This window comes from Atta cephalotes (genome assembly GCF_000143395.1).
Source record: "Atta cephalotes unplaced genomic scaffold scaffold00054, whole genome shotgun sequence".
Lineage (NCBI taxonomy): Eukaryota > Metazoa > Arthropoda > Insecta > Hymenoptera > Formicidae > Atta > Atta cephalotes.
The window spans coordinates 231,329-257,872 of NW_012130118.1; the positions used below are offsets into that span (position 1 = coordinate 231,329).

Here is a 26,544-nt window from a genome sequence, read left to right on the forward strand (position 1 = left end):
CTCTCTCTCTCTCTCTCTCTCTCTCTCTCTCTCTCTCTCTCTCTATCTATCTATCTATCTATCTATCTATCTATCTATCTATCTATCTATCTATCTATCTATCTATCTATCTATCTATCTATCTATCTATCTATCTATCTCTCACCCCCCAGGATCGGCACACGTGTCTGCGTGCGTGGATGCATGCGTGTGGCCGGAAGGGCAGAGGATACAGGAACAAGTACGGAAGGCAGAAAGGAATGTCTATATGAAACGACCGACGGCGGACGCGGTGACGCGTGATTCTGCACATCGGCCAAAGGAAAGATTACCATCGCCCTGCTTTTTCCCAAAACTACAACCCTATGTTTCTCTCGATTTTCCACTCCTCTCCTCCTTTCCTTTTCGTCTTCTCGCTCCTGCTTTCTGAAACGCTCTGATCTGGATGTTCTACCGTGTGTGCCGCCGGAAGATTCTTTGATATTAAGCGCGCGAGAGAGCTGGAGGGTTCTAAACTAACGGCATCGCGATATCCACTCGACAGATGTGCAAGGAAAACAGACGGGGATCAACGAGATATTCAGGATTCTGAAATGTTGATGTTAGCATTGGCCACTCTGCTTGCGACATGATTTATTTATTTGTTTGTTCATTTGAACGGAGAGGGAAAGATCAGTAAGGAATTAATGATTATTGTTCTAACTTGTTGAATCAGTAATCGCGGTAAATTTATGCTCTACAAAATATTGAATTATAGAATGTAATTATGTATAATTGCAATTGAAAAATTTTAAAATATTTTACTATATATCTGCATATTTGTCATTTTCTAATCCTCCTCACGGAAAAAAAATTAATTGGGTGGTATAGCAAACCTATAATTTATTACGCGAATTCAACATCGACAGCTAAGAAGATTTGATGGTTTTAAATCTTCAAATCGCTAATGTTATTCAGCTATCAATTTTTCTATTTTAACATAGAAAATTGACAAGTCTGTATATTATGACTATAGATTTGCTGAATCAGTGAAGTTTTCAGCTGTTTTTTTCCATGTTGTAATAACATTAAACTCTAAAAAATTCTAAAAAGAGTTTTCAAAATTTCTATAAATTATTATTTTTTTTTTTTAAGTTAAAGTTATACCTTGGTGCGAAAAAATTTTCCACTTCGATTTTTATTTCTACATGAAAAATAAAAGATTTATTAAAATTAAAAAGTTCAATAAATCTCCAGCCGTAATATATAGATAGCCAATTTTCTATGTAAAATAGTAAAGTTATACAGCTGTATAAAATTAGCGATTATAGGTAATAATATTGGTTGTAATATCACAATAAATTTAACACAATAAAGATAACTTTCTATGAGAATTAATCTTACATGCAGATAACAATTTTTAACAAAACATGAACTAAGATAGCGCATACTTTTGCTATTGTAATGAAGAAAATTCGTTATATTAGCAATATTCATTGTAACAAAGAATTAGCTGAATTAGCATACTGATAATTACAGATATAATTTCTTTATTAAACCGTCAAATCTTTTTGGTTAGCTATAACTTGCTGAATTATGCACTCTATTTTTTTTTCTTATACTCTCTTTAGTGGTTAAAATTCAAGTCTTACAAGTGTCTTATAAGTGGATGTTCCCTTATAAGATCGTTCAATTGCAAATTGAATGCTTTTCGCAATCGCATGTTTCGCGCTAGCCATCGAACGTCTCTCCGGCTTCTCTTTTTTTCCGTCGTGTCTCGCAACGGCGAGAACTCGCGGCGGCCCATAAATCTTTTTCAAATTACCGAGCGGCCGTAGGTCCGCGTCGCTCTTCTCCTGCGATTGCCATACGCAGGTGACGTTTTTTGATCAGAGGCAAGACTCTCTGCCTGCCGCAGGGCTGTAAAAGCGAATTAGACGACCCTCTGAGTTTTTCGCCTGGTCTCGTAATATGTCTTCGTCCTCGTCCTCCGTTTCTCCCTCGCGTCGTACGCGACCAAATGTCGTTTTACGTGCCAACGCGACGTGAAATTCATACCGTGCGATAACTCGCGGGATACTCCTCGCGCTTATAGCGACGCGACGCCCTTACGTTGAGAAGATCCAGGAACGACAAGGAGCGAACTTCTTGTCAAGAACAAGGAAAGACAAAAGAACAAACGTGATATTGAGAAAGGGATGAAGTGAGAAGGGTAGATGGTACGGAGGATCTGAGGATACTACGGTATGCATGAAAGGACTCCCGTCCTTGGTCGGCGAGCCCCTTTCGCGCTAGTTGCACTTTACCGAGGCACACCCTCGCTCTCTTATACTCGTAACTGCCGAACTTATGGCACAGTGTCTAGCGTAACCTGCAGACAATCCACGGCTACTGCCGTCGTCTATGAACGGGAGAGACTTCTTGGGACGCCTTCACTTCGTATCATCTCGACTTATATGGTATTATCCATATACTCGATACGATTTCGTAGGTAATAAGAAGATATCAGAAATAAAAAGAAATAGATTGAAAAATGTTTGAAGACGTAGAGAAAATGCAACTCAAATAAAACTTGTAATGTAAAATGAAATTATTATTATTGGCAAAATTTATTTGATTTTAATTAATTTATATTTTAATTGATTTATAAATGCTGTCTTATTGTAAAATATTTTTAGAAAAATATTTTACAATATTAATAAAAATTTTTTGTTGTAAAACTGCAAAATTTTACTATATGTATATATATATATATATATATATATATGTAAATACTTTACATTTAAAGAAATAGATATATTATTGCCGTAGAACATTTATCACGTCAAGAGAAATAGTTAATAATCAGAGCAACTTTGTGATATGAACGCGTTAAAAACGAGAATGCGAACACAGGAGAAAGCAATCGGATGAAATATGCGATAGTAACACGACTGCAACATTTTACTTCCTTATGTATTACTTTACTTATCTTTCGCTAATTCTTTATTCTAATATATTGCGATGCCAAGTAATATTTCTTATAGCGGTGGACAGCGAAACATTAAAATACGGTTTATGTTGGATATGTGATAATTATACCGATGTTATATATTATCCGCTTTATTTCCTATAAACTGCAGCTTCCAAGTCTTTAATTTTACATTGCATACCAGTTTAGGGTAAATGAGAAAGAGATAAAATATAATGTTGTTAAAAATTGGAATTAAAAATTATATCATATAAATTAAACATAATAGGAGATTAAGAAAGTCATTCTGTTGCCATAACCTTTTTATAGTTTCTTCACGTCACTATAAAGTAATATTATCCTTTCTCTTATCTTTGCGTCATAATTTTTTTGAACTCTTGATGGACGATATTTACATACAATTCAGCTACAACGTCCAACTGGCTTTCAGACAGGAATCTCTGAAAGAACACAACGTGTTCTTCGTTGAGAACAGACCGTTATTATTCTATTTAAGCCGTTTAATTGTTAAGAACGCGTAATACTTCTATTGTTTTCATGACTTAAATTATTAATGAAACGAGACTGCCACCCTTAGGATGAGCAAGTCCTGGTATTATCGTGAACAAGGAGAGTTCCTCTCAACAATCAATTTCTTGAATCTGACAGTTTCCATTTTTTTATATGAAAAAAATTTTTTTGTGGAGTATCTTGGAGTATCTATAATTTTTTAATTTAATATATATAATAATAATTTTGTCTGTATAATATACGTAACAGTTTTCTTTAAATGTCTGTTCTAACGATACAATAATCTTATTTAATAATATTTGTAACTAATTCGCAACATATATAATTGACATAAACATTTAAAAAAATTTTTAAAATCGATTTGTTATTTTGTTAATTTATAATATTATTGAAACGAATAAATCGCAGCAGTTTCGTCTTTCACTTTGTCAGTGGCGCACCTGTCGACCTGATGATACTGATCTTAATTGAGTACTTCATTACTTCAAAGACTTATCGCGTACAAAAAGATGCCAAAGCGAGCGAAAGATGCGTGGCGGCGATATGTTAACACAATATCCGGTGCAACAAGTGAGAATATTAACATACAAGTGAAACCGACAGAGAACGCGGCCTAATTAACATGGAAATATTATCTGCTCACAAATCACGCGAACACTCGCTTTTTTTAACCTTTTGTTATTCTCAAAAGCTTGTACTACTTCGTTGAAGAACGTGTTAAATTATTACATGCGGTCCCATGCGTTATATTGTAAGATTAAAGAGAAGCTAAAAACCGCAATTAATTGCATATAAGGAAGGCCTGTAATTAGCAAAACAATGTGGAATTTTCTATAAACTTGATTTGAGCGATACATTTAGCAAAAGTATATTACACGCTTTATTATTACATCTGATTCGTCGATGATTACGCAAAGTTGCCACAAAATTGGAAATCAGGAAAATATCAAAGAAATTGAAAATGATTAGGAAAATCAGAGAAAAATTTGAGAATTTTGCAATTTTTTGGAAAATTAAAAAGAATTAATTCTTGACTTTAAAGAAGTTTATGCGTACATCACATTTGTGCAGTTTTGCAACTTAATAATTTCAACTTAATAATTAAATGTAAGCAGTGTGTCAACAACAATATTAATAATTTACATTGCTATATTGAAAATTACACTCTCAACAAAATATTTGACGGTTTCAAATCAGGACAAAACTACAAAAAAGTTTTAAATATTATTAAATGCATTAGGGAAATATTGCGTAAGAAATCAGAGCGTTTTAGATATATATATTCTTAAATAGAAATCAGCGTTTTAGATATATATTCTTAAATATATATAAATAAAAAAAACATGAATATAAATCAGACAATTCTTTTTCACAGTGGAATCCAGCTTTTCTCTTCCACGTATGAAAATATAAATATCTATAAATAATATATATAAATATCTATAAATAAATATCTTGATTGCTAGTCATCCAAGTAAGAGTCAACTTCGTGATTTCTTTTTTTCGGTATGTCACTCACCTCGTCCTGGCGAAAGGGAACATAAAATCGGTGTTAAAAAGTGCTCGAATCAGCTCTAAAAATAGGCGCAACGATATAGAGCATAATATAAAATAATTATCCGATCGCGCGTCCGATTTTAAAGAGGTTTCGCAATTCAACGACTTATCGTTCGCGTATCGGTGTCGTTTGAATTTTACTGCCGGCCAACAATATATTTCTCTTGCGCCTGGCAGGTGATGCGACAGATACCTTTTTCGCTTAGGTTGCTGTGACTGGCGCTGACTGACGCCGTAGTTAAAAGAAACCAGTTCTTAAATATGTCAGAGAGGATCATCCGAGTCATCGTCGAGCAGTTCTATGTTGAACTACAGGCTCCTTCAGAACTGCAATTGGTGAACAAATGAAAATCGTGCACGACGCGTAATATGTGGAACGCTATATGAAACTATTATGCTTTTATTAAATCCATTTTCTTTAGAAATATATTTATCGTATAGATATATATATGTATATATATTATATTTATATATATATATATATATATATATATATATATATATATATATATCACATGCACCACGAAGTCAACGGTATATCGTGAATATTAAACACGTGCAAAAAAATTTGCGCAAATGTTTGACTATGAAATGATACTTCGAGGCTCGCAAAAAGCTTGTATTATCAGTCGTCTTTGACTTTCTGTCAAGACGATAATTATTAATTGTCTATAAATTTTTCCTTTAATTTCTGCCACATATTAGAATCCGCATTCGCCATCACTTCCTCAAATTCCGTGTATGAAGCAACCTGTACAAGATCCTAAAGCATCCACTTACTTAAGTCTCTACCTGCAGCAATGTGAAACGCCTCTTAAGGCGCGCGGGTTATTAAAATCACATCCGCGAAACGACGGTGAGACTTTTAATAACTACTAAACGCTAGGATTTACGCGCGAACTCGCCGAAAAGGTAATATTTGTAAACTCAGATTTCGTATGTTTAATTAAACAAATAGCTCTCGCCGCCGGGCGATCGTGGCTTGCCGCATGATAATTAGGATCATGCGAAACATACACCGTACGGAGGTCAAGTTGTATACTAATGATAATTAAATTGATTATCACACGAGGGAGAAATTTTAATTAATGTCGCAATAAAAAAGAAAACGAGATTTCATTATATAGATATCGTCAAAGTTTTATTTCAAGGAATTCTGAAGGAGTTCTGACGAACTCACTTGTCGCAGAAATTGCATGATATTTGGAAATTTAATAGCAAAATAGTAGCAGAGAGAAAAATCAGAGTTCCTTGAAATAAAACTTTGATGATATTTACATAGTATGATGAAATCTCATTTTCTTTTTTATTGCGATATTAATTAAAAAAATTTCTCAAGAAAGACCTAAATACCGAATGACTCGATATATCACTTCGATTAGGTTTCATCATTGCTCGGAGATAATCGAGGTGCAAGAAAAGCGATCGCGCTCGTTAAAACGTGCTTCGTAAACTGGAAAAGCGCGAGGCATAAAACCGCGACTACTCCCGATGTAAATTCAACGTTTAGTTATTAATTAAATGACCCCCTTAACCCCCGCGATACTCGCGAACCTTGCCTGGATCCCGTAATAATTGCTCCTCGTCAGGCTGCGGGGCTTTAGTTGCGTTTCCACCTGTCGCCGCAGGGCACCGACAATAGTATTCTTGTAAAGCCGAATTTACACGATCCGCTCTTGATCATCTCGAGAGTATAAATTGCACAAAATGTATTGAGTCTTTCCCGACTAGAAATTTATTCAAAAATAGTAGGTCCTAATCAGATTGACCTTATTTCGTTATCAGATCCTGATAAGGTAAGTTCGGGATCTAATCAGTCATGTAACGCAGCACAGCAATCGAATCCATCCGGATAGCCTCATCAAGTCCTGATGAGAACCTGATAAGGTCCTTATCAGATTCTGATAAAGTCCTTATCAAATCCTCATCAGGACTTGATAATGAAATAAGGTTAACTTAGTTCGGACCTCACTGAATAAATTTCTAAGTTGAGAATTGTTCAAATGCTAATAATTTAGCATCACATTCAAAAAAAAGCAAAAAACATATTTTAGAAGTATCCAGAAGCATACTCTGAAGGAACTTTATAATCTCTAGGAGATTATCCAAATCGACTTGCATATGCCTTCTTAGTCAACCACACTCAAATCTAACGAGAATCTTCTTATATTATAGATTTATATTATATATTATAGATTCTTATATTATAAATATATTCCTTATTCAGGATTATCTTAGATCAACCAAACCAGGTCCTTATAATAGATCCTTACAATCTTATCTAAAGGTCAAACCATACTCAAACCTGATGAGAACCTTGTTAGATATCTTATTTAGGATTACCTTATGTCAATCAAATCAGGTCCTTATAACATATAAGGTTAACCTGACATAAATTCTAGTCGGGTTATACTGCATTGATTACAATTACATGAAAGTGATGTAAAACAGAAAGGCTCTTAAGTTTTAAAATATATCACATATAGCGTATATCACGTTTACTGTATAATGCGTTTTATTGTATAATGCTCACTGTAAATAACTGATAACTGATTATAATGACAGGTGTAGTTCAGCTTTAAACAGGCATGCCGAAAAAATACGACAACCCTCCTACTGCGTACATCCCGTTGCTGTTTATACGATATAATATTGGATTATTCCACAGCAACATCGAATTTTTTTAATAAGCTGATGAGCGGTGATGAGAAAATTTGCAGTCGCTCTTTAATGCTGTTAGAAAATATTCAGCCGGTTTGCACAATATTACGTTTATTCAGAGCTTGTAGAAACATTATTTTCTATAAGAGTAACTTTTACATCTATCTATGAATCTTAAAATTTATATATACGTTTATTTTATTATTATTTTAATGAAACGAATAAAATGTTTGTTTTTTTTTATTGCATTACACTATCAGTACACGGCAGAGGATTCGTACGTAATAACGTGATGATTGAAATATAATATAAAGATTTGAAGGAGATATTTTGAATAACGGAACTACAGGTGTAACCATGTTTTTCTTTGATATTATCAAAAAATGGCATAAATCTCGTAGCATTCGAATGGTCAGTAAGATTAATGTCGTCACAGGCGAGAGAACGCTTACTGTGTTTCATTAGTCTTTTTTTACCTCCGGCCAAGAGAATTATCACTGCAAGTCTACGATTTCTATCGCGCATCATCTTTCCGTTATTCTAAGCATTTCCGTTTTCTAATAAATTGCCACATGATTATCACAGATTGAGTTACGTGGACCGATAGATCGATATTTCATCTTCGGTTAATACTTATCTTATCGTTATAATGTGTATATTGACAACTTTAATGTTCAATACTTTTAATAAGAATCGTGTCATTGCAATTTTAGTTTAAATATTCTACACTTTTTCATGTCTTAATTATTTCTCATATTTTATTATGATATGATGATCATTAGCTTTCACACAGCTTTCTTTTTGCTTTATTTACATAGCATAAGTCAAGAAATAAAACACTCAACAAAATTTTTTGAAGATATAAATTCATAATATATGTTTGATTAATTTATATCTCCATTAATAACGTCAGTGATGTGTTGTTTGCTACAAATTTATGTTCTAATTGTCCAAAATGTTTTTAAGTTAACAATAATTTAATCCGATGATGCAAAATAGAACCGATCTAATGGTGAATGTAATTACCGTTGTCATTGAAAAAGCGATTAATTATTTTCGTCGGTTGCTGCCAGTGCAGCATTCGTGTTCAATAACACGTTCAATCTTGCAAAGATGCAGCGATTGATTCCAATTTTATTATTTATTAATAATACTTTTCCTCGAAATTTTGTCAATGTGACGTTTGTCATTATTGACATTTGAACATGGTTCTTCATGCACGCGTGACAGACACGCGTAAATTTTTAACGGTGCGACGATAAGAACAATGTCAGATGATGTAAAACTTGAAAATCACCGCCTGAAATGAATACATATTTTAACGTATAGACGTAGACATTATACTATTAGCAAAATTAGGCATGTGCCTAAATACATTACACGGAAAGGTTTTATTGGGCCATCGAAATATAATAATTGTATAAGATGCTCAAATTAGTTGGTAAAAATGTCAAAATATTTTGTAATATTGTTTAGAACACTTGAGATTCTTACGTAATTATTTTGATGGTTCAACAAAATTATTTTTAGATCTGTCTTATAGTTAAATTTTTAGATACGTCAACAAAATCATTCTTCTGAATACGTTTTCTCTTATATTTATGATTGGTCATGTCTATTTCTACCAATGCCAATGTATTGGTTATAATTAACTATAATCTCAATTTATTTTACTCTTTATCTGTTTTTAATTCTAAAAATTCTAGAAAAAGATAAAAAGTTAATTGAATTGGAATTAAAATTACATTGTTAAATTGAATTACATTGTTAAAAATGAATATTAATGATAATCATTAATTTAAGAACGTTATAAAAGGATCGTATTTTCTTTTCTCGAAAAATATTCGCAAATGTAAGAAGTTAATTTTTTTTATTACAATATATTTTTTAATTAAAACTTTTTTATTAAATAACATATTGAACTGTGAATGCTCTAATAAAATTTTCTTGAAAAAGAGTATATCCTCATGTGAATAAATCTTTCGTTGACGAAGACGTCACGCGGGACAGGGCCACGCGCGTCCATCCCCATAGTGCTGGGGGGGGGGGGGATAACTCGCTCGCTTTAAACTTGCGGAGCCCATAACCCACGCCGTCGAGTCGACAACAGTTGCGGTTAAATGCCTGACACCCGGTGGCCGTGTGCCGGTCCCATCGCCCATCGAAATTCGGCTCCGCGTAACTCTTTCAACTCCATACGACTCGCGAAAGGGGTGGAGGGACTTCCAGGTCTCTCCCGTGGGCGCTCGAGGGCGAATTCAGTTATTTAATTAAAACCGGATTACAACGTGGTGGTGCCATACCGCCGTTACAAGTGTCTACCGTACATCTGTAACCACCGGCGCCATCGATATATACTAATTGCTCTATCCGGATTAAATGCGCGTAAATACTGCATCGCCACCGCCGGGCTAATTACCCACAGCTTGTATTTCGCCGAAGTTGAACGGAGTTGAATTTTTGACGGCTGCGAAATCCGAGACGGACGTATGCAAAAAATCAATGGGTCTGGCGAATTCGCGGCTCGTGGAATAAACTCGTCATCAGAACAATATCGAGAATTTTAGCTTATTACGGAAGCTACATTTCCATTGAGTGTCATTTACGGTAACAATTCCGATACCTAGTTTAAAATATAAACTAAATCCGGTGAGTTAATATTTCTAGTTAAAATCGATGAGTTAATATTTCTAGTTAAAATCATTTTACTTAATTTTTAATTGTAATTTTTTTAAAAAAGTGTTTTAGAGTTTCAAATCATTATATGTGCACGGAAAGAATGATTTTGCTGAAATGCCTAAAAATTTAGCTAGAGCTGAAAATAATTTTGTTAGAACTAAAATAATTACGTAGAAATCTCAAGCATACTGAACAATACTGCAAAAAGTTTGAACGTTCCAGCAACTAGTTTGAGTGTTCTATGCATAATTATTTTGATGATCTAACAAAATTATTTTCAGACCTGTATCTAGCCAAATTTTTAGATACTTCAACAAAACCATTCCTTCAGTATGTATATGTCAATTTTTGCAATTAGAATATTATAATAAGATGTTTTAAAAATTCTGCGTAATTCTATCGTAAATTATTATAATTGTTTCAATCCGTTATAGTAAAAAATTTTTTTGTAAATGATTTTTTTTTACGTTGTCTACTTGTTAAAGTTCATATGGATTATATCGTAATTATGAGGGAAAGGGTGATTCGTATCGCAAGGCTTGAAAATCCAGACCAGCTTCCTTCTCCGTCGGCAAATGCGCTTTCACCCTTTCGCAGGCGCGACGCGCCTCACTGCCGCCCTTCGAGTTCGCGTTGATGTTCTCTATTAAATCAAAGAGGCATTCAGATGGCGGCCGATGCGCCAGGAATCCAAATCGTGGCCATAAACCCTCGAAAGGCAGCGCTCGAATTGCAGCCAAATGTCTCTCGCCCTGCCATTACACGGCCGTCGCCCGCGAAACTGCCAATGGGCCTTGCAACCTCGAAAGCAAATTCTTTCCTTCGATCCAGAAAACGATCAGCGACGTGAACGTTCTCATTTAATAATAAAATATGAGTTTTAACTTAATATTATGGACTTTCTATAATAAATCATTATCTAAGCTTTAAGGCTTAAACCCTATGAAATTTATACTAATTATAGTTGAATATGAGAAGAATAATCGATTATACATACATGAGTGAAGAATATCATATTCAATCAAGGTAATTCTTCGTGAATTAATAATTCTTATCTTCGTAATAATAATATTTCTTGTGAATTTATATCATTTCTATTTAGTTGAAGCTAACGGTGCACTGATTATTTCTATTTAAGATGTTTATTCATTAACAGCTTTCTAAGCTTAATTGCAGCAATAATATATAATTACTAATCAATTTAATTTGTGATATTATTAGGTACGAAGAATCGGCTTGATGGCATTTTTCATTCACGTATATTTTCACTTAATAATCGACTATGATCGGTTAATTTTTTTTACGGCTTAAGACTAACAGTTTAAGTAATAGCTTATTGTAGAAAGCTTATTACTATAGTAATCACGCATTAGAAATGTTAAGTGAACGTACTTTCCATACGATTCCACTGCGATTACGTCACAGCTCGCGGCGAGATTATTTTTTCAATCGAGACTCTCGTCGAGGGTGTTCCTTTCAATAAAGGCAAGAAAACGGAATATCGAGTACAGTATAAACGGGCGCGGACATAAATTTGCGAACACATCTAATTGAAAGGGGAAAAGAAGAACGGAGTTCACGTAGACACTCCGTTTCGAAGGACAAAGAGGAAAAGCAAGCAAATGGTCTGCATAGGTCGGAGATAGAAATACGAGATGTAGATGGGATGGAGTATCAAGAAAAGGGAAGACGAAGGGCGACGTGTTTGCCGGACTGCTCCGTGGGATATGTTAAACTGCTCGAGAATGTCGGCGTTCCTCGGATAAATGGCGAGAGAACGCGCGTGGCGCGGCGCGGAAACGAGATTCCATAAAAGAGGAGCGCCCGTGCGAATTTCAAGTATTAGATCGCTCCGCGTGATGCTTTTTGCACGCTGTATTGTTTAGTCAATGTTGCGAAGTTGCTTCGCAATATTTTCACGAGATATTATCGTTTCTCAACAATGCGTTTCGGTAATGGCTATATATTTTTTCTATGTATTTCTGAAATTTCACTTCGCTGTCTATTATTCCTAATTTTAAAATTGCAACGCTTAAATAATTATCTCCGTTAAATTACTTCGATTTCCTTTCGTGCATTATTTTTATAATTTTACACGCAATTAAATTTGTTAAAATTATCCAAACAGAAATATCTTTGTCTTGAAATAAGTAAGCGTGATCAATAATGTTACTTCTCGTCTAATCTTATTAACGACACATTATAAGTATTAAATAATTATAATCATTGAATACACCTAATTAAATGCCGTGTCTTCGAATAGACGTTGTTCTGCGGGAATATACTCAATTGTTCTATTTCTCTAGAAATTGAAGTGATCGACGTTTAATTCGATTGATTGACAATAGTCCACATTTGCGTCAGATGGAATTAGTGAGCTGAGAATATTCAATCAGATCGTCATTTCTTCCTCCTCCATTATTATAAGTGACAAATGTATTTTTACTTATCACATGAACAAAATACAACTGTAATAACTTGAGTGTATTAAATTCATTTTAATTTTACATCGATGAAAACTAATATTATTTGAAATATTGAAGAGGTAATAATATAAGATAATAATATAAGATAATAGTATATATATATATATATATATATATATATATATATTCTCTTAAATTTTAATTAAGTATTACAAAAATACTTATCTCTTTTTATCTTGCAAAATAAATAACTTTTCTAATTTGAATCGTAAAAATCCATTAATTAACTTTAAAATATAATCAATGTTGATATGATTATAAAAAGATGATTATAATTTATAAAAGAAACTAATTTATATGTATTTTTAAAATCTTTTGGAATGTCACAATAAATATATTCTTATTTTATTGTTTAAAAAAAATATTTTGATCAATCATGTGCAGCTCTCTTTTTCTAATCTAAAAAGGCATAACGTTTCACCGAAAGAAACTTACTATGTTCTTATCATCGTTATCGTCAACGGTCGTTGAAACATCAAAGGGAATGATTCGCGTTTAAGGACCTCCGTCTGCTGACATAATTAACGGAAGCAACGTCGTTTTCTCACGAAGTGATTCGCGGGGGTTGCGAAAATAAAAAGAGGATTCTGAGGGAGAAAGAAGAAGAAAGAGATGTCGACTTGCGACATCTCTGGCTAAGTCGCGGTTGTTTCGTATCTCTATCTCGTATCTCTCTCTTCGTTCACCTTCATTCTTGTCGTCCCTTTTCAGTATCTGTATTCTACGTCTTATCGCACGCTCCTCGTTTCCGTGAAATGTTTTCACTTCTAGCTGCGGAATTCTTGAAAATGCAACGTACGACAGCGTTTTCCAGCCCTCTCTTTATTTCTTCTATTCTCTTTCTCTGTACAGCTCTCTCTTTCTTTGAAAATTATTTTCGCTTTACTATTCGGACGCGCGAACGCTGAAAACTGAAAAAACATGACATCTGTCGTAATATTTTTCTAACATTGTAGTTGTCACGTTCTTTACATTAATTTAAAAATAAAAAGGAAAAGAAATGTGAGAGTATAAAAATGTTATTTGTAAAAGTATAGTGTTCAACTTTTAAATGTCACCTCTTTCTAATTTACAACTTGTAAATATGAGTGTTACCCCTTTATTTCTTAATTTTAACTATTTATCTTTTTCTTTATTATATTTGTTGATTTAATAATATTCTATTTTTAATTGTGGGAAAATTTTCAAGTAATTCTTTATAGAAACATTTTGGACTTGAGAAGTCAACAATTTTTAGAAATCGCATATTATAAAGGTGGAAATTCCTTAGTATTCTTTCGTCGCGAGTCTTTTCTTTCGATTAAAGGACAATGCCATCACTATCCCCGCGTTTCTTCGCGAGGCTATCTCTCCAGCCGTGACCATAACTGCGCCATCATTTACACTTAGTCCCCTTTAGAGCAGCACCGGGGTAGCGCCGAGATAGAGCGGTCGCGTATCTTTAATTAAAAGAGGCGCTCACCATCTACTTACCCCGACACCGAAATAAAAAGACGCGGCCGTGTGTACAGGGGGTGTCGTGATATTAAAACATCGCGCGCGTGCGCGAGCCTGAAAGGCTTGGGGTAAATAAAGATGTTACACCATTCTTAACAGCCAATCGGTGAAGATAAGATCCCGCGCGCCCAGCTGATTCGGTATGTCCTCTTCTTTCCCATTTACTTAAAATCGGATTTTCTCATTATCTCTCGTAGTCATTTAACTTAATTTAAAAAAATATATAACATCGTAAAATGGGAATAAAGTTAGTTTTTAAATTTAGGGTTGATATACTTGCTCGACGATTTCTTTTTTTTGTAATTCAATTGTAATCTGTATTTTTCATTTACTTTTACTAAAGTAAAAGATGTAAGATGTGTGTTATGTTTATTTGAATTATAAAATTAAATACGAAATTTTATATCCACTTTTTGTAATACTATATAAAATATAAAGTAATGTAAATTCTTATTGCACAATTAAAATATACATTGTAAATTTTTATTCTTCTGAAAAAGGTCAAAGTATCTTTTTTGTGTAATCTTATATTTTATCATATTTTGTTCATTTATATGCTTATTTTGTTAATTACATTATTAAAATAATAAAATTATAGTTAATATAAACAAAATAAACATCAGATTTATAATATATATGTATGATATAACTCTGTTAATAAGTTAAATGCTTGTAATGGAATAGATGGTGAAAAGAAAGATGCGAGAAATGAAGATGAGATTGAAAAGAAAGATCCAACGGAAACTCATAAAAAAAATTATGCCTAAATTTATTATCATCTTCCGGTCATATATACAAAGGTGATGCTCTGATAAAGATCAACAATGTTTTCAATCTAAAGAACATATCACGCCTTCTTAATTTAAACCATCCAGAATTTTTTCACATCAACATATAAAATTTGACCTATTTCTTTACACATTCTTAATTTGCGTATTCTTAGTTTCTCATTCTATTTTTTACTCGCATCTCTAAAAAGTCTTTATGAGACTTCTGTCGTATACGTTATGTTATGTTACAATTACAAAATTACAACTTGATATTTTTCAGCGTTAGTTTTAGCTTTATTTAACTTCTAATTTTATTTAATTCTATTTAACTTCTAATTTAACTTCTAATTTTATTTAACTTTTAATTTTACAATTACAACATTTAATAAAAATTTTTATTTTTATTTATTTTGGCCCATCATTAAATATTCGTGAAAAATGATTCATGTAAAATTGTAATTTTGTTAATTCTACATTTTATACGCAACAAATGTCTACATATGTTAAACATTATTATATTATGAAATCTTATTCAAATTTGTCGTTTTTTTTCTTTTTTTTCTTTTTTGTTTTTTTTTGTAATTACCGGACTATATCGCATGCCTTTATTTATCCATATAAAAGTGCCATACTTAATGAGGCTGTTATGCGGACAAAACGCGAAAATTACACAAACGCAATTATAGACACTATATCGAATAATGTCCGCGTCTGCCAGAGGAAATCACGGCGGAATCATCCAATTAACGAAATACCTAATTTTCAATGAAATTCCCATTATATTGCATATGGGGATAAGCTTTAATATTAAAGCATTTTATTAAAACGTAAAATATTAAAACACTGTAATGCATCCAGTGCTCGTCAAATAGCGTCCGTGTTTGTACTGCAAACGTTTCGTGCGCATTTGCAGCTCGGAAACAAATTATATCATTTCCTACCCTGCTTACCACCGTCGCAATCGGTAAATATTCCATCGTACAAGCAGGAATTTAAAAGTCATCGCTAACCGTATAGTTGATGACATTTATCGATATTATAATACTGAAGATATAATGAAAATGAACGTTATCTCATTATTGTTGTGATCGAAAGAATTTATTATGAAATAAAAATGTTCTCTTTTTTATTTTTTTATCAATATATTATTTTAATTTTACAGAGATTGTATATCATATAATTAATAGTCTCTGCACAAAGTGAACTTATACAAATATAAGTACGTATTCTATAAAATAATAATTAATATTTTTTATTCAGTTATTAATTGTTTAAATTGATGCTTTAAAAGCATTATATAATAAATGAAAAATGATTTTTTTTTAAACCTTCACACTTTGTTCCTTTTTATAGAATATAAATCATAAATTATTTTTATTTTGTGACTGAGAAAGAAACAGAGAGAGAAAAGTAGATTTTATTTTTAAAAATCTGTTAGTAAAGTATTTTCCAGTAAAAAGCTTTATTTTTTCAAACATGAATAATTATTATTATAAAAAAATATAAAATAATAAAGCAGCTATACGTAAAAAAATAGATTATTTTTGACATAAGAATGTCGGTGTATTTGACATATAAACAAACCGTCTCTTCTCTTTTCCGGAAATCGCGAGAACATCGCAAGTTCCATCGTCTATTTTTACAAGTCGATCCTTGAGGGTCAAGATTTGTGAGGGCGAGGGAGATGCCTCTGTCTTTGCGCTGTCGACGTGAAACATTTGTCGCGATCAAATACTCACTGGTTCTCGGCATCACCGGATCGTCTTTTGTCAAAACAAACGAACCAATTGCTCTCAAGTTATATTCAAACGATAAAAATGAAAGATTAATTTGTTTTATTTTATATTATTATTTATTTTATATTTCTACTTTTCTTACACGACACTTTTTTTTAATAATGTGCTTTTATACATTTGATATTTTGAAGCCATTTATTTTTGTAAAATCGTAAAAAATTGATGAGAGATTAAAACAAAAATCTTTGCGAGTTGTCTGTTATATGTCGCAAATTCTTTTTATTTTTTTAGAAGACGTTAATGTTTGATGTTGTCATCAGAAAATAGCGGCAGGTGCACTCAGCAGCAGTTTATTTTCGTACGTTCTATGGAATTCATGTCAGGATGCAATATTTTTTTCTGATTTATATTTTTAATTACATTACTTATGTAATTAGTAAAGCTTCTTTGTTAATAAAAAGCAAGATGCAATTATAAATTAGAGTTTTAATTCATTATTTTATACTCGTATAATTGATAGATGTAGAATAAATTTTATACAACAATAAATTATGTAAAAATTAATTTATGTCAATGATTTTCATATATATGTTCCAGATATATTAGATTTTAATAAAATTTTTACAAAGAATAATTATGAGTAATTTATTATCTATTAATATTTTATATGCAAATAATATTAACAAAAATATAAACGAGAGAAAGGCAAAATAGGACTTTCAGTTACAAAATTATTGTGAAAGTAGTAGTATCTAATCAACTAACGTGACACAAAACTCAAGAATTCTCATTAAAAAGCAAAAACACATTAAAAATTACAGCAATGCGCTGATTAAAGCTTTCAAGAGCTTTCGACTAGCGTGTTTATCACCGGAAGGATGATGCGTTTTTAAACGTGATAATTCGATTTATCACTCGTCCTGACATCGATATCGTCGTATAAGTAGACATGTCTAACTAGATTTTCACGGTATCGCTCGTCAATCTATCCAATCTATTTATGGCGATTTGCAGCAGACGAAGAGCGATTTATTATTACAGGGAAGTGTAATTGGGAGATTTCATTGTGAGTAACGAAACTAATATTGAAACGATGATTATTCGAAATAGAAGGATCATGTAATTCGAGATATAAAAATGTATAAATCCCTTTTTTTAATGTCATGATTTTGCAAATATCATGACAGAAATAAATTTTCTTATATTATCTGAAAATAATATATTGTTATTTGCGTACATATAATTTATAAGTTTGAGAGAGAGAGAGAGAGAGAGAGATATTTATATAATTTACAAGTTTTTTGGAAGAATAAATTTTATTTATAATAATGATAAAAATTTTTAATAATTATTTAGTGAGCACTTCAAGATTCATGAATTACATAATAAAAAATTTTCTGAAACTATTGAAGTCTAGAATGATTTAACAATTAAGGAGACTCGATAAGAATATCTCCGATAGAAATTATTTACAATTAACTGATAAATCTCATCTCATTCCTTCTTTCGGATCAATTTTCTTCATCTCGTCATCGCGATATTAATTCCGCCAACTTCCGTTACCTGGTGCTTCGTAAGACTAATCGCGATTATTACTCAGGAATTTTGAAGTATATGCAAAGTGTATGTACGCGTTCATGCGTCATCAATTTTGCGTTATTTTAGGCAGGAGGAGAATCTCAATAACTTGTACAATAAAATTCGAGGCATCCAATTATGCATAACGCGCCTAGATAGTATTCTTTGCGACCAAATTTTCGAATTTTTCATTCTTTTCGAAGCAAAAATTTGCTTCATGTGTTTTACAAAAATTATCAAAAGTGCTACTGTTTAAATAAATAACAAATTGACTTACAATTTAAAATTAATTTAATAAGAAATATTTGATAGGGCAAAGAAAAAATCAATTATGCAATTATAATAATATTTTTTGCTGGAATATTTTATAATTTCTAGAATTAAATATTTTGATATTTATACTTGAAGTTAATTAAATCAGCTAGAATGAATTAATTAATATAATCGTCACTTTTTTGTATATTGATTATTTCTTAATATTTTTCAATAGAATATTCGCATATATTTTCGTGTTATCTGGTACCATTATCATTACGATGTTATATAAATCAAGATACAATTTTAAATACAGCCATAAAGATAGCACGACACATTGATCATACGATGTAAATGGAATTCCAGCGTGTTTCTTCGGGCCTCTTTGGCGTAAATTTTCAATATATGACAAATGTTCGCCGTGTTCGGTCTATGAATTGCTTGTAAATAATTTCGTCTATTATATCTAGTCGATAAATTTGAGCCGCAGTTGTAACATTGTCCCTAAAAGCCAACGCGCTTAGATTTCAATTTAGATTCGACAATTTAAACGCATCTCGACGACGTCGAGGACCGGAGATGTTGGAAAGCGCCTTGCTCTTCCGAGATAAACCATTCGAATAAAACTCGATGGTATCCGTTGATGGATGCATCGGGATGCATCGCGATCGCGACCCTAATCCCACCTTCTTCATCTGCAGCTATCATGCGTCTCGCGATAAATATTTACCGTCGTATAAAGGCTTTCGGCATTCTTACAACGCAACGAAACATTATGAAGCCACCTTGAGATACGAGCGATTAACGCATAATTAAAATCAACCGAGAAGGAATCCGGCACTTCAGCATCGCGAACTTTTCCTATAAGTTTATGCATTTATCCTCGGTGGCCGAACCGCAGGGCGCGGCGGTGCAGGCGGCGACAAGCTTTGACAATTAATTATGCATTCCCGTCAGAGTCTGGCGCGCGAGGCTCGAGATAGAACTACAGAAGTATCCCGCTGGATTACCGCGAGCACGCGGCTGTTTGCTCCATACCGCGCTTTTTCCTTCGCCCATCTTCTTCCTCTTCTCCTCTTCCCCTTCACCACGACTGCCTCTTTTCATCCTCTTCTTTTTTTTCTCTTTTATTCGCCGTTTTACGGGGCAATAAATTGCGAGTAAACGAGCCGGACTGCGTTGACCTACGACGGTGCGGTTTTCGTTTCGCGGCTCGTTTCTGAACTTAATGCGACACGCGCGCCTCGACGGCGAGGACGACTCGAAAAGTAATTACGACGCAAGTTGAATACTTTTTAAATCGCGTTAGCCAACGTCTTCCAAGAGATGGTATGGGCCCCCAGTGATCCCATTCCTCGAGCGCGCGCGCTGGCTAAATCCTCACTTCCGAGGACATCAAAGGCATCCTTTAAATACATTTAATTGTCAAATAAAAGGGAATTACTTTCTTTTCATTCTGTTTTTCTTTTTGCTGAAAATTATTTCATGGATAATACTTTTCATTGACGCACAAGAATGGTACATTACTAAATAATGACACTTGCGTTTGTTTGAAAAATGAATGAGAAAAATGTGGAAGAATTGCCTAATTTGTAGCCTCTTCTACACTGTTAGATTAAAGGAGCGATGATTGAGGAGACAATCTGCTTCGTAGGATTATTTAATTTTTCGTAAAACTGTATTTGAAGATGGCTTAAAAAAAAGCCAAAACATATAATGTATATTTATGGTTTTAGTAAAATCAGTGTTTTAATAATTAAATTCTGTGCACACGAAGCTCCATGCCTGACTTTTATATGTTTGTTTTTTCATTTTTTTCAATTTTAAGAGCTTTGTTCATCTATACAAAATATACGCGATAATACTTATTACTAGGGATGCATCGGATATCTGGAAAGTATCCAGTATCCGATATTATCCGGCACTTCTTTACTATCTGACTGGATAGCCGGATATCATTAAATCCGGGAATATATCCAGTTCAAATTGAATATTATTAATTGTCGATTTTTTCTTATACAAATATTTTCTAAAAATAAGTATGCATATTCATGATGCCATAATATCTCATACATTGTTGCAAAATTACAATCTTTTTCCCTATAGGCCCTTTTTTTAAGACACTTTCTCGGATTCCGGTGGGATATCCGGAAAATATCGAAATTGCCTTCTCGGATATCCGATCGGATACTGAATATCCGATATTATATTCTGTCTTGATATCCGATATTCGATAATTTTACGATCCGGTGCATCCCTATTTATTACTTGCTATTGAATTATATAAAAAATAGCAATATAATAGAAAACTGATTAAGAAACTTAAAAAGATTATCTCGCACATCTCTTATTTTACTAATTATTAATAAAGTCAATGAATAAATACTTTAGATAAAAATAATTGACATCTGAAATCTGTAAAATGATATCATCTTGAAATATCAAAGCTATTCTAATCTGAATTATTTTTATTTCAGGCAAAAAGAAATTCCCTTCGGATCCCTCTTGCTGCCCTGTATGCGGAGTGACAGTGAGACCTCAAGAACTAGAGCAACATTTTGCTCAAGAGCTCGATCGATTGTACAAGGTCTCCTCGGCATCTTCAAGACCTCGATCCTCGAGGTCAACCTTACCGCCGACGCATCCCCAAGATCATTCCCATGGCACGATGCTCCATGCCCCATCGGCGGCGGATGGCACCCCTCAGGGTAGATGGGAGACATACAAAAGGATCAAGGCCAACAGACAAGTAATGCATTCTTTATTTCCTGTTTTAAACCTGATTTGCATGTGCTCTTCGCTTCTTGTTTTTTACCTCTTGCCTTTTGTTTCTTCGTTTTTTGTTGTCTGAGATAAAAGTTGATAAATTTCCGAAGAAACAAGAAACATGACAAGAAACGTGATTGTCAATAAACCGATCGTAAGGAAGGAAAAAGGCAAGAGATAAAAAAGAAAACAAACAGCACGTTATAAATCAGATTTTAATCTTTTATTAATCATGTGACGTCCTCGAATATAATTAATAATATAATTTCTCGAAGAAACAAATTGAGAGATTCCGACATGATATGAGAAACGTGGTAACTACTAATTATAATAAAGATGTGCAAATTGCTATTTTTTTATATATACAGGCCAGAATACGCGTTAAGAATCGAAAGCGAAAAGCGGACGAGGCGTCTTGTCCGGTTTGCAGTGAGAGATTGTCGGGCACTCCGGAGGAATTAAATCAACACGTCGACCGATGCCTGAATAAGCAGAACAATGGAAATCCAGCCGGGCAGAACGCGAATGTCGACGAGGAAGAAGTTGACGTTGAGGGCGACCCCGAATACGAAGAGTACGAGTGGGCTGGGCAAACAAGAGTGCGTGCCACTTCCATGCTCGTTGGTGGGTTTTCTGGTAAGTAATTTGCAGAGTTAAATTATACATATAGTTATTGATACATGCAGAATATTTACATTAAATTTGCGGTTACGAAGCACACATAATACATAATTTTATTACATAATTTTACTTACTTAAAAACGCTGAATCGAATTAAATATTTTTTGCAAAAGCAAAAATAAAATAAATATACGTTAATTGTATAACAGGAAATTATATAATCGTGTTATTTGCCTTTTGCATAAAAAAGCATTTTGTGAAGATTAATACGGAGCGATATTAACAAGATTTAAATTTCTATAGAAAAAAATATACTTTGTATTAATTTTTTTGCGAATTTTTTTTCAAATAATTTTTTCAATAAATTATGCTGACGTTATATGCGCCAAAAATTTGCAACCTCAGTCTCGAATGCGTAGAGTGACACGGACTTTAGAGATCGCTATTCCTTCACTTCGCAGCCGCAGGCCTCGCCACTTCCTCGAGCAATCGTAGTGGTGCTAGGGGTGGAGGTAATCAGGAGGATGAAGATGTCGATCTGGTAGTCGATGGCGACGACGCCGCTGAGTTCGGTCCAGCTCAGTATTCCGAAGCGGACGTGGTCGCGCCGCGAGTCGATGGCACGCCGCGAGAACAGAAAGAACGGGACGCGCTTCGCGAGGCTGTTATCTCGCCGAACGCGCCGCACACGCCACAGCAGTTGACTCCTGACTCCGGATTGACGGCGCAGGGTCTGGTCGAAGTGAAGCCAGAGCCGGGTGCTGCAACACCCGTCGCCCAACAAAACGACCCCGACGAAGGTGCCTCCGGGTCGCCTAGGAGAGACGGCGATACGCCCGTCGTTGAGGCCCTTCGCGGCCGCATCCGCGAGCTCGAAGCTGAGATGCGCGGACAACCCTTTAAGTGTCTCATTTGCATGGTGAGTTAATTAATCTCAACGATTATGAATAAAACGAAATTTCTAAATCGCATCTCTGATTTAAGAAATACTTAGGCATTTAGTATTTTGTAAACTGAAAATTTGTGATTACAAAGGATTTAGTATTCTTAAATGTCTTTTTGATATGACACACCCGACTTTTTTTATGTATTTTCCACTGCTTATAACTTTTTAATTAATAAAAATGCATATATTTTCTTAGCGTTATGTTCCTCGCTGTCTGACGTTTCATATGAAAAGATTAAGTTTTGAAGTAATTTGTAAAAGAACGTATTTTTTTAAATATTTTATATTATATTTAATATTTAATGTTACGTTAATGGTAGGAAATAATCAATATGTACCTATATTTTTAAGACAAGAAAACAAAGTCAAATTAAATAATACTGCTTGGAATTGAAATTTTACTGAAATTTTGCAGAACAATTTATCGTTTGAATAATACGCTTCGTGAAATGAATGAAATCGTAATAATAAAAATTAGGTTTCGCTCTCTGAAAACGATTATTGAACGTAAAAACTGAACCGATTAACTTTCGAACGCTAATATAGCAAATGATTGTAATTGAGTCACTGTAATTAGTTCATCGTTATAGATAACTTGCTGGTTTTAATATTGTGAAAAATCAAATTGGACATGCAAAAATAAGCCGGAAAAACGGCGCGCTTTATCGTATTTTATATTATTACGTATTTTATATTATTCCTTGTAATATTGCATTATACATATTATTTCATCACGTTTTATTCGTGATCTGAAAATGCGCATTTCGTAACTCGTAAATAATTGCGACATATAAAAGCCGTACATAAAACTCGACTGTGTTTTTTTCCATCAACGACAGCTTGAAATATTTAGATAATCAAATAAAGTATTCTCTAATACCGCTCATATACGAATTAATGAAGGAACATTACATGTAATATTACGTTCAGTGTTTCCATCGTCGATGCGGTATTACCTGTCCACCAACTCGTTGTAACAGGTTCGCGATCACGCGGAATAACTCGCCACGCGAGATAAGACTGCGATCTCGCTCGTAACGTGATGGCAGTAAACCGCTAAAGGTATATCGACCTGCGGTTGTTATCAACCAGGATAAACAGGGCACATTTGTTGATCCAGGAGGAATGCCGCTTACATAACGGCCGTGAATAACGATCGCTTTAATTCGTCGCTTCATTTCCTGAAAAACCGCCGGAGAGAAATGCCAATTCAACTCGCAATGATCTCGCGATCGTTAACTCTTTCTTACATTATCGGCTGCACCGCATTTCGTCGCATCTTTGTCGCTCACGAGAAATTGGACTGGATATGGAATATCCTTTCCCCCTTCTCCACTGATTTGCATTAATCTAATGAAAAATTAAGATATTTCCTTTTTAATTTCGAGACGCGACTCATTTCGTAAACTTCAACAACAACAACAATTATCGTCGTACATTTGCCAATTAACTAAATTAGCGATGTAGTAAACCCTTATACGCGGTTATATCTTTTATATTGACACGCATATGAGAAGTGGAGAGTATTGGTGCAAGTGGATTTGCCAATTATTTTATTTATCGAATGTGTGAAAAATCTCCATTTCAGGAACAATACAAAAAGCCAGTCACTTCGGTTTGTTGCTGGCACGTACACTGCGAACAATGCTGGTTGCATACGCTGGTGAGTATTACCTGTTTATATGCTTTTGAACTTAGTTATTTTTCAGACGTTTGAAATAATTAAATTAAATTTTTTAAACTTATAACTCTAGATGTACCACGCAACTTACAAAATAAAAATAGCTGTTGAAATTTCTGTAAACATTTCTATATATGTCAATATCCAAATAATCACACGAAAAGAATGATTTTTAAAATTTAGCTAAATATAGATCTGAAAATAATTTTGTTTGATATCAAAGTAATTATGTAGAACACTCAAGCTGGTTGCTATTATGGAATATCAAAACTTTTTGCAGCATTGCTCATCATGGTTGAATTTTCTACATAATTATTTTTTAATGGTCTAACAAAATTATTTTCAGATCTGTATCTACCTAAATTTTTAGATACTTCAGTAAAATCGTTCTTTTCATGTATAATTGCCAGATCGACCTCTGAATTTAATTTTCTTTCGTGAAACTAGCATTAATTTAATCGCCGATAAATATATTTAATGAAATTTGCATGCTGGAATCCATTTTTATTCAAGTTTATTCAATTTTCTATGCTCTGATTCTTCTCCAAGTTTATGGCGAATTCTGTCAAATGATGACTTTGGTTCCGACAATTGTTGAGAAACGAGAGTTTTTTTATCGCTGTTACAGGGCGCGAAGAAACTCTGTCCGCAATGCAACATGATAACGTCACCATCCGATCTGCGACGCATCTACATGTGAACAATTCGGCTCAACGTCCCTGAGGATCTACATTCTCCACTCCAGGAATTCGGGATCAGCCGGGCAGCGTTATCAATGAGCGTTCCGCTCCTGTAAATATTTGTATATTTTTCTGCGTTACGTAAATTAACTCTCTAGGATTTTAACATGTACGTTTATGCATCTTAGAGCTAGTAAATTAACTCCGTTAGTTCTTAACGATCATCAATCGAGCGTCGCTTCAAGATCACCCGATGCAGTTTTGCGCATCTGCAACGATCGATATATTCACTTATACTTACGAACTCGCCGTCCCTTCCGAAAACTGTCAATTTTTCCGCGAATCTTGCCGTACTGTTCTACTTTTCATTGTTATATATTGAAATTGTAATTATAAACTAGTTATTTCTAATTATACAAATATCAATCCATTCTCAATGATTTTTCCGGATTGACAATGAATTTTTTAATCTTATTTTTTAAATATTTAATTTGATGTTTTTGCAATTTTTAAAGTTGAAATATTTGTATACGAAAATAATTCTTATTTTTATTGAGCAATCATTATATATTATACATGGAGATATTTTACTGGAGTATCCAAAAATTTAGATACAAATCTGAAAATAATTTTCTTAGGCCATCAAAATTTTTAGGTAGAACACTCAAACTGATTGCCAGAATTGCAAAAAAATTTTGACATTCTAACAATCAATTTGAGTGTTCTATGAAAATTTTGATGTATTCTAACAAAATTATTTTCAAATCTGTATCTAGCTAAATTTTTTGATATTTTAGCAAAATCATTCTTTCCGTGCAAACACTCTGGATTAAAGAGAATCGTATTACAGAGAATCGTCTGTTAAACACGTGACAAAATTGCGAGATGCAGACGACACCAATCCGTGTCGACGAAAGTTGCGTCATATGCTCTACATCATTATCTTCGTTTCACAAACGAGGATTAAGGAATCTTAAGATTACGCGAAGAAAGACGACGCGGGAGAAAGCCGATTGGCTAATGTAACTTTGTTTCTTTCTGACACAAAACGGAATTTGTACGGAATTCACGACCATGTAACAATTAAGTTTTTCTTTGAACAGTACGCGTTTTTTAATGATCGGCTTTCGATACTCGTCGATCATATAATTACCAGAACTTTTAGATCATCGCCAAACCAATTTCTCGCGAT

General features: G+C 33.6%; 1 protein-coding gene across 1 annotated transcript in view; it reads left to right on the forward strand.

Annotated features, from left to right (window-relative positions):
• LOC105623213 (E3 ubiquitin-protein ligase RNF220-like) overlaps positions 1–25,372 on the forward strand; it is a 169,200-nt gene extending 143,828 nt beyond the window's left edge. The window contains exons 3-8 of the mRNA XM_012204612.1: positions 11,339–11,362; positions 21,136–21,407; positions 21,793–22,060; positions 22,507–22,964; positions 24,580–24,654; positions 25,301–25,372. Coding sequence (XP_012060002.1) covers positions 11,339–11,362; positions 21,136–21,407; positions 21,793–22,060; positions 22,507–22,964; positions 24,580–24,654; positions 25,301–25,372 — 1,169 coding nt within the window. The remainder of the gene's footprint in view (positions 1–11,338; positions 11,363–21,135; positions 21,408–21,792; positions 22,061–22,506; positions 22,965–24,579; positions 24,655–25,300) is intronic.
• Positions 25,373–26,544: the final 1,172 nt, after the last annotated feature.